This window comes from Monomorium pharaonis, chromosome 9 (genome assembly GCF_013373865.1).
Source record: "Monomorium pharaonis isolate MP-MQ-018 chromosome 9, ASM1337386v2, whole genome shotgun sequence".
NCBI classification, from domain to species: Eukaryota; Metazoa; Arthropoda; class Insecta; order Hymenoptera; family Formicidae; genus Monomorium; species Monomorium pharaonis.
In genome coordinates this window covers 2,833,261-2,842,760 of record NC_050475.1, presented here as the reverse complement: position 1 = coordinate 2,842,760, position 9,500 = coordinate 2,833,261, and the positions used below count along the sequence as shown (strand labels likewise).

Sequence of the window (9,500 nt, the reverse complement as noted above, 5' to 3'; positions counted from 1 at the left end):
TATAGTCATATAGATTTTTCGAATATAAAAATTATAAGAATATGATCAGTTGTCTTAAGAGAAAAATTAAATTACGTGCATTAAGTTTCATTATTATTATGCTATATTCACCCACGTTTAATGCTTTTTAAAAATTGCACTTAACAGAAAAAATTTAATCGATTGCATATCCTATAATTTAATTAAGCAAAGCAAAAAAACTTATCAATTATATAAAAGTTTGGAATTTTAAACATAGAGTTTATTTTAATCACTCTTGTATTAGTTTAATAGAATAATTGAAATAGTAATTACTTACTTTTCAACTTATATTTACATGTGCATTTTTGTTTTATGTATTTTTTTTTCACCTCATTACATCACATTTATTTGTTATATCGTAGTTGTTTTATCGTATTTAATCATATAATTTTTCAAAATTTTATGTTAATTCGAAACTTGAAATAATTTTTTGCATTTTAAATTGTTTCGTATATACAAATGCATTGTTTGTGAAAAAATTTCTCAAATAAGATTTACCAGTATTTATACAAGAATGACTAAAATAAACGTATGTTTAAAGATGTGTCCAAATTATTAAGCTATATCTCGAGCCGAACCTCCATCCACGAGCACTCACTCGTCTTTTACTAAATCGCTCAAAATTTGGCTCGATAATTTAAACGCACCTTTATCTTCCTTAATGTTAAATAAAGCCGCTTATTACAAAAATAACCCAACTACCAAAATTCAATTTCCTATTTTAAAGCGTGCATAAGTAACGTTTTAAAATAGAAAATTGAATTTTGCTAATCAACCCACTTTTGCAATAAGCGCCTCAAATATAAGAGTTACATACGAGGACTGCATAACTAATTGTAAACCATTTTAATGAAATAATCATATAACTCTTCGAAAATCTATATTATAGATTTTTCTCATTAATATTGACAATATTTACCGCAGGTTTAATTCCGACACAGATTCTATCGTTTCAAAAAAATTTTTGTATCCACTAGACAACTCAGGAAGGTCACAGCAAACTGAGCAAGTTAGTTACTCAATTTGCTATGAGCTTCCTGGGCGCATGAATACGACTGTGTCTTAGAAGCGAGCTCTTATCTGTAAAGGTCTTCTCGCACTCGACGCACTTGTATGTTCTACCAGTGTGCGTAACCAAGTGCCTACTGAGACCCGACGCATGACAGAACGCCTTCGGACAAAGCTGACAATGGTGCAGTTGAATATCGTTTGGATTTAATTTTTGGTGCCGACGCATGTGCACCTTAAGTGCTTCTCGCTGCGTGAAGCTCTTCTCACAGTGCTGACACTGGAACGGTTTTTGACCAGAGTGTGTCATTAAGTGGCGAAATAAAATCTCCTTCTGTGCAAAAGCACGATGGCATATGTTGCAACCAAACGGTTTTTCGCCTGTAAGTACAGATAAAGAGATAACATTAATTGTATATTTCTTTAATAAATCTAAATATTCGATGCTATTGAAAATAAATGTTTAATTGCTTGTATTGAGGAGAAATAAGGATAAATACGTAAATAAAAAAATTAAATATGTCCATGATCAAGAGATTAAATATAAAATAACACTAACCTGTATGTGTGCGTTCGTGTCTTACCAACGCAGATCTCGTTGGGAACCACTTTTCGCACGCCTGGCATGTAAATCCCCTCTGTGTGGAATGCACTGACTGATGGCTCTTCAGCATTATTCGTCGGGTAAATGCTTTCGGACACTTGTCACATTTAAATACCTTCAGTTCCGTGTTACCATCAACTGCAACACACATTTGCCATTTGTATTTTTTAAATTGCATTCTCTTCTATTACAGACAACATATATTCTCGGTATATTCTTTACCAATTGTATCACCCATTGGTTGTAACTTCAACGAATCTGGCTGATCAGTATCGTTACTGGTGACTTCCATCATGTAAACGTTTTTGTGCTGCTCGACGTTCGCTATCGCTCTCTGAACCTCTTCCGTCTCGTCATCGGACTCCTGCTCCTGCTTGATACGCGTTGTCCTTATTGTGCATCGAGCCTTCGCCGTTCGTTCCTCAGCAGGTACCAATGTGATGTTCTCTGGATCTTCTGAGATGTTCTCCTCCATCTCTGGATTTTCGGAATTCATTCCTACATATGAAACAATGACGATACATATATGTGAACCAAATATTTGTAGATGTTTATCAATATTATTACTTAGAAATGCTGATCAGTTCAGTGACAATCGCCTATCAAGAAATGAATTTGCAAACCTATTTTGTAATTCTTAAATGGACAATTTCGTTACCATTATAGCGTCACATTACGCAGCTTTCTTCCATATATTATACCTACAGAATAAATCTACCGAATTCAATTTTTACATTTGTCACTCTACATATATTAGAAAAATATTTTAGTCTAATAGAAATATTATCTCTATGAATTTAAATTCAAATTAACTGGAAACAAACAAATTGTAATAGTGTTTCTTGAAGAACAAAAACTTCTGTATAATGACGTGTAAGTGACAAGCTGCGAATTCAAACATCCTGATTTTTAATCTCTTTTTAAGAAAAAATATTTAGAAAAAGCATAATAAGCTTTTAGACTGCAGTTATTTAGGTGATATTTCTTCATTATTATTATTATAATACACACCCAGAATGTAGCCACCAACAAGTTCCTCCTCTGTCACCTCAATGGGATCTCCATCTACTTGACTGCTGTCGCCCTTAGTTGAAACTAGATCGGCCAGCAGTTGCTTGACTTGCTTGGACTTTCCCGTGCTGGACTCTTCATCCCTGTTACTATCCTGACTTTCGCCTTCTTCGTCCTGCCCAGTCAATTGATGTATTAACTTCATATGCTTCCTGAGTTTAGCATCTGCAGCTTGACATTTTTTCCTAAACTGATAGGACTTTTCCAACTGATACTTGCAGGGATGACATATCATGTTGGGCAAGCCATCCTGTTCATAAACCTAAAACATTGATATCAAAGATCTTTAAGTTTATTAACTATGATCATATTATATAATTTACATTGTATACATGCCACATAAATTATTTATATCTCATATTACATGTATTTGCATTTTTTCAATATTTATATGGTTATTTATTTTAAAAAATTGTAATCTAAATTATTTATAGCTGTATAAATTATAACTATATAATTATATTAAATTACTCTTAGTTTTTCAAAGAAATTTACAGGAGCAAATTGTTGAATCGTGGTACAGACTATTAATTCAAAACATACAGTTCATCATTTATATCAATAATTATTTATCTTTCGTATAGTACTAGCGTAATAAATGCAATTAACGAGGGCCTTAAAAAAAATCCTGAATGCCATGCATACAAAGATTCATTTAGCACCGCGTCTCGGGACGATCTCCGAAGGAGCTCGGTCGTGATGGCATCGGGAGACGCCATTCGCGATTACAGATCTCTATAAATCCGTAGGGTAAACAGAAACGCAAGACTCGGATTCTAGGTCTCTGTAATGAGGCGGCGCGCGTAAAAGGCGCAGCTCGTCGATAACTCGGTAAGGCCGGTAGTTGTCTCTCGCGCGACGTCCGTTTGTACCGTTGTACGGCGTCATTCGCGCGCGCGCGTAAATACGCACATACGTATACGTATCGCACACCACCGAGGGACGTGACGTGAGGGGAGATAATGCGAGAGAGGACGCCCTGGTGCGCAGCGAGATAAACTAGATTCCTATTTTTCGTCGGGCCGCTCCGGCGGCTGATTATTATCGCCCGAATCGAACGCTACGACGCGACGCGATGACGGAACGCACGTCGCCGAGTCCGTCGCGTCCGGACGCTCTGGACTCCTCTCTTTCCATCTCTCTCTTTCGCTCCTAGTCTCTGCCCCGTTGACCCACCTCGATGTTGACGCAGGAGAGTATCCGCAGCGGCATCGGCACCGTCTCGTCGTCGTAGATCGGCACCATCTCCTCCTCCTTCGCCAGGCACAGCCGGCACAACTCGTTCACGTGGATGATCACGTTGCTCGGGCTGTCGCCCTTTTTCCTGCTGTACGTTTTCATCATGCGTCGCGTGCCTTTCCGGCCGCTCACTCGATCTACAATTATCTCCTCCGTTCGAAATCCCTTTTTCCCTCCCTGCTTCTCTCTCTCTCTCTCTCGCTCTCTTTCTCCCGTCTTATGTTGCGCCTCTATCCCTGCTTCGCGCCCCCGGGACTTCCTTTCGAATTTGGCGACGGAGTTTTCCGTGAGAAATCGCAATCACCGACAGGACTCGGTCACTCACAACGGAATCTATAATGGCGGTCGTCCTCAATGGCGGGCGCGTACGCGGATTTGGCAGCACTGCGCGTCTCGGTAGAGAAAAGCCGACATCGATGCGCGCGCGTGTTACGGGAGTGCGAGGAAGACGCGCGATCGGGACGAGCGCGAGCGCGACCGAGAGAGGGCGAAGAATCGTCCGCGCGCGCGAAAGATCGCGCGAACGACGGCAGCGCCGCGGCGCGGCGCGGCGTGGCTTGACACACGGCCTGTGAGGGACGGGCGGAGAGAGAGAGAGAGAGAGACACGTCGGGATCGACGAGATATCTGGAGGCGAACCGCACGTTGGAGTCGGTAAGGGCGATTGCGTCCTATTGATTTCCCATTCTTCCCAACGGCGGGAAATGCGAGCCTCCCTGCCCGACCTCCCTCTGGCCGCGAAAAAATGGACACTGCCCGGCGATAAACAGCGCGGGGCGCGCGGAGAAGAAGAGCCGCCGTGGAAAATGAAGGAGGCGGCCTCTCGTCAACACTGCGCCGCCGCCGGACGCCGTGCTCTGCTTCAGCTCTGCTCTTTCTCGATCTCATCGCCTCCTCGCTCGCCCGGACCGATGCGACGTATCGACGGATTGGCGGAGCTCGTTGGCGTCTGGTAAAATCCGCGTGCATCCTCCAGGTCCTCCAGCTGCCTCCGCGGAGGCGACCTCCGCTCGGCCGGCGATTAACTTAATCGGCAAATTAATTGAATTGTAGCTTCTGTCCCCGATATACGCGCGCGCAACGAGGAAAAAGATGACGGTTAAAACAGGTTAAAATGCATTTGAGCAAGAAAACAATCTTTATATCGAGATCGATCAAATTTATGTCAGAGTAGATCTAATTTTTACGCACCGATTGATAAAATCTGACATGAAGATTTTTTTCCCGGGAATCTATAAAGCGACACTTTTGCGTCGAATACCTGGAAATTCTTGTTAACTTAACAATAAAGATAATAATAACAAATTTGTTATCTCTGATTTTATTTCTTTCAGATTTAAAAAATTGAGATAACAATTTTAGTGACGTCAAAGTAGTTTCATTAAGCTAATTATCAATTAAGTCTATAATCGATAATCAAATTAGCGATAATCGAAGATCTATATGAATGTCAATTAAGTTACTAATTTTTGTTACATCTAAAACAACAAGATAATAATTCCATCTATGTTAACAAGATGGTACAGATGTTGTAAGTTGATCGTCGGCCAAGTTAATTGGAGTTCGGTCGAAATCACCGTAAATTAGGTGACTGTGACGTACAATTAGTTCTCCGTCGATATCAAATTACCCTCCCGTCGCGTCTCGCCCGCAATTATACGCGTTGAAATTACTGAGTGTTGATTATCGCCGGCGGAAGTATGATGCATCGATAATCAAGCGTAGCTACCTAACGATCTTACCTTCGATACGCATTTCTGGCGTTTAGATAAATTTACCATTAGAACGCGAGTATTAAGAAAGAAATGCTTCTCTATCGGCGATTACGTAAGGTTTTTATTAACGTGTGATTTTTCTAAATTTCAGACGCGGAGAAGGAGGAAGTTACGTTCGATTGGTTGCAGACGCCATGGTGATATCCCTTTCTCGAGATGGTAATGCAGAAATCGAGGCAAGTTGCTTGTAGATATTGTCTAAGTTCTACGCAGAAGAAATAATTGAATTAGAGGGAAAAGGAAGTCATACACAGCAAGAGATTTTGCTCTAGGCAATTCACTGATCAAGTTAATCAAACCCTGAGAATTAATTACTATTAGGCGTTTTAGCACGAAATTTTAACGTTAAAATTGTTTTACTTCGGGGGTGTTTTTCGATCAAGCTGCAATTAACTTGATTCATACGCGTGCGATTAATTTATCAATACTATATATTTTATTAATATAGGTATATTAATTTCTTATTATTTAAATTATTATTAAAAAATAATAATTTAAAAAAATTAGAAACGATGAATATAAATATAGAAATTTTGCTTCAAGAGAGTAATTCTACCGCCCGTTTGGAAATTCTACCTAGGTTGTAATCAAGGTCAAGTCAGGTGTCCTCATTTTTATTGAGGCCCAAGTTAGGACGGCCTATCTGGGTCCAACGATCGCTTGGGGTCGCCGGGTTAAGTAGGGCTTACATTGGTTTTCAAACTTGGCCAAGATAAAAATTTAGTTTGAGCAAACAAAATGTTTAGAAGTAGTAAAAAAGAAAAAGTTCATTTAGTATTGGGGATTTTCTAACAAAGTACAGACGAAAGTGGAGGACAAAGGTTTTGTATTAAGAATGGATAGTATTTTAAATTTGGATTTAATTTTTAATGATTTATTTTATGTAATTTTATTTATTTTATAATTGGATTTAGTTGGTGATTGGGTATTTATTTTAAGTTATTTTAATTATTTCATTTATTTTAATTTTATTTTAAGGGATTTTACTTTTATTTTAATTTTATTTAATTTTATTTTAATTTTATTTTAATTTTATTTTAAGGGGAGGGGAAGGGGAGGGGAAGGAGGGGAAGGGAGGGGAAGGAGGGAATTAGGGGAAGGGAGGGAAGGGAGGGAATTTCTTTTCCTTTCTTTTAAGGGGAGGGGAAGGGGAGGGAAGGGGAGGGAAGGGAGGGGAAGGGAGGGGAAGGGGAGGGGAAGGGGAGGAAGGGGAGGGGAAGGGGAGGGAAGGGAGGGGAAGGAGGGGAAGGGAGGGGAAGGGAGGGGAAGGGAGGGAAGGGAGGGGAAGGGAGGGAAGGGAGGGAAGGGAGGGGAAGGGGAGGGGAAGGGAGGGAAGGGGAGGGGAAGGGGAGGGAAGGAGGGAAGGGGAGGGGAAGGGAGGGAAGGGGAGGGGAAGGGAGGGAAGGGGAGGGGAAGGGAGGGAAGGGAGGGGAAGGGGGGGGAGGGGAGGGAAGGGGAGGGGAAGGGGAGGGGAAGGGGAGGGAAGGGGAGGGAAGGAGGGGAAGGGGGGGAAGGGAGGGAAGGGAGGGGAAGGGAGGGGAAGGGAGGGAAGGTTCTTTTCCTTTTCTTTTCCTTTTTCTTTTCCTTTTCTTTTCCTTTTCTTTTCCTTTTCTTTTCCTTTTCTTTTCCTTTGATTTTTAGGGAGGGGAAGGGGGGAATTCTTTTAATTTCTTTTCTTTCTTTCCTTTCTTTCCTTTCTTTCCTTTCTTTCCTTTCTTTCCTTTCTTTCCTTTCTTTCCTGTCTTTCCTGTCTTTAGTATTTCCTTTATTTCTTTCTTTCCTTTCTTTCTTTCCTTTCTTTCTTTCCTTTCCTTTCTTTATTTTCTTTCCTTTCCTTTCCTTTCTTTTTTCCTTTCCTTTCTTTCTTTCCTTTCCTTTCTTTCTTTCCTTTCCTTTCTTTCCTTTCCTTCTTTCTTTTTTCTTTTCTTTTCTCCGTCCTTTTCTCTTGCTTTATAAAATTATTTATAAAATAATTAAAAAACTTGTTGTTGGTAGTTTTGAACCCGGGACCTTAGGATTACAAAACTTATACTCTATCTACTGCGCCAATTGACTTATTGATATTGGGTACTTGTTATTGTCTATATATACTTATTAGTACATTAAAATTAAAATTACTTTTTCGAGAAAAAATTGTAAGAGGCACTTTTATTGCAGATTCTTATTCGGAAAAATCATACAAACATATTAAACAAAAATTCAACTTGGAAAAAGTTGTGTAAACAATGTTAATTAAAAATTAAAAAATAATTAAATAACAAATCGCTTTGTGTCAAAAGTTATGAATGTTTTGGGCTAAAATTTTCCAGACTTTTAGAGAAGAATAACTGCTACTATTTAAACCCTATTACAAGAATTTGCCATCATTTGTCCATTAGTTATTAATTATTTATTAACAATTAAAAAAATGGTAAATTTTAGCAGTTTTTAATTTTTTTCTCCTTAAAAAATAAACCAATTGGAACGTTTGACGGCTCATTTAATAGATATTTTTAATACCTATAAGCTTATATTTTTTGTTTTTTGCTAACAGTAATAAATTTTTTTTTATTGCTAAAAAACGAAAATTTTTACTTTCTTTCATTGTTTACACAATAATTCCTAACTTTTTCCGAGTTGAATTTTTGTTTAATATGTTTGTATGATTTTTCCGAATAAGAATCTGCATTAAAAGTGCCTCTTACAATTTTTTCTCGAAACAGTGGTTTTTTAGTCTAATTTCCTTGTACTATATATGTTATAAACTGACGCAATTATATTATTTATAAAAGAAGTTAAATTTTGCAAAATATATTAAAAATAAATAGCATAAATTTATTTACCTGTTAATTTTATTGTTAAATTTATCTTTTTCCATAACCTTAATAATTTGATGGAAATTGCAATCTATTTAGCACTAATACTTTGAAGCGTTTAAATGGTTAATTAGATGGTTAATTATATTTAAGTTGAGCTTATATATGTAAAATAAATTAAGCCAAAATTACAGGATATATTATTGCCCAATTTATTATATTTAATAAATAAATAAAAACAACAATTTTAAAATATATGAATTATTTATTATATTTTATGCATTATGTATTATACATATAATCGTATCGTTTAATCAATCGAAATAGATATCAGTATTTGTAATACAGAAATGGTATTTTTTTAAAATCTTACAAAAACATATTACGAGTCTGATATCGGTTATTTGCAATTAATATTCTATTTAAAACTTTTGTTTTTCTTTACGATCTATTTAAAAACCAAACATAGAAGACAACAAACTCAATAAAATAATAGATTTTATAAATAATGTATTAGCTAATTACTTCAGTTTATCAGACATGGAAAACGGTACTTTGAAATATTTAAGTTTAATACAATTAATATATTAAAATAATTAAAATATAAGAATTAAGAAAAAAAGTTAGGCTTTTAAATAGGCAAATCTAAATATAACTGTTTTGGAGCAAACATCTAATTCAAACTAGGTCTTATTTTATACGGGCTGTAACGGGGCAAACCTAACTGTGTCTTGGGGAAAAAGTTGTAAATTTAAACCAGGCCCAATTCAGGCAAGCCCAAGTTCAAATATCCTAAATAGGCCCTGAATAGGCCCTGAATAAGTTTCAGTCCGAAAAGCCTTTATTTTGAATGCCTAAGTAACGCCCGTATGGGGCCAATATTAAATAGGGCATGTCTAGATGAATTTCTACACGGGCGTTTAAATTAATCATCCGTCAATTAAAGTTTGGTCGAAATTGCAATCAAAGAAACGCTCATCAAATATG

General features: G+C 37.5%; 1 protein-coding gene across 2 annotated transcripts; it reads right to left on the bottom strand.

Annotated features, from left to right (window-relative positions):
- Positions 1 to 419: 419 nt before the first annotated feature.
- LOC105831907 (zinc finger protein 543) lies at positions 420 to 4,391 on the bottom strand. 2 transcript variants are annotated; one of them, XM_012672371.3, is made up of 5 exons: positions 3,881 to 4,391; positions 2,645 to 2,966; positions 1,856 to 2,131; positions 1,589 to 1,771; positions 420 to 1,410 (listed from the first exon to the last, which is right to left on the bottom strand). In XM_012672371.3, exons 1-5 carry the CDS (start codon positions 4,046 to 4,048, stop codon positions 1,040 to 1,042), a joined length of 1,320 nt encoding a protein of 439 aa, XP_012527825.1. In that variant the 5' UTR covers positions 4,049 to 4,391; the 3' UTR covers positions 420 to 1,039. The 2 variants fall into 2 exon arrangements, with proteins under 2 accessions (XP_012527825.1, XP_028048994.1); XM_028193193.2 differs by lacking the exon at positions 3,881 to 4,391 and adding an exon at positions 3,350 to 3,829.
- Between the last annotated feature and the right edge of the window lie 5,109 nt (positions 4,392 to 9,500).

What these genes read in the sequence shown, in the direction of transcription:
- LOC105831907 (XM_012672371.3), bottom strand. Translation starts at nt 4,048, where the DNA reads ATGATGAAAACGTACAGCAGGAAAAAGGGCGACAGCCCGAGCAACGTG. An exon ending in ACCAATGGGTGATACAATTG is followed by an intron (nt 1,772 to 1,855) that starts GTAAAGAATATA and finishes TGTGTGTTGCAG; the next exon opens with TTGATGGTAACACGGAACTG. An exon ending in ACACGAACGCACACATACAG is followed by an intron (nt 1,411 to 1,588) that starts GTTAGTGTTATT and finishes CTGTACTTACAG; the next exon opens with GCGAAAAACCGTTTGGTTGC.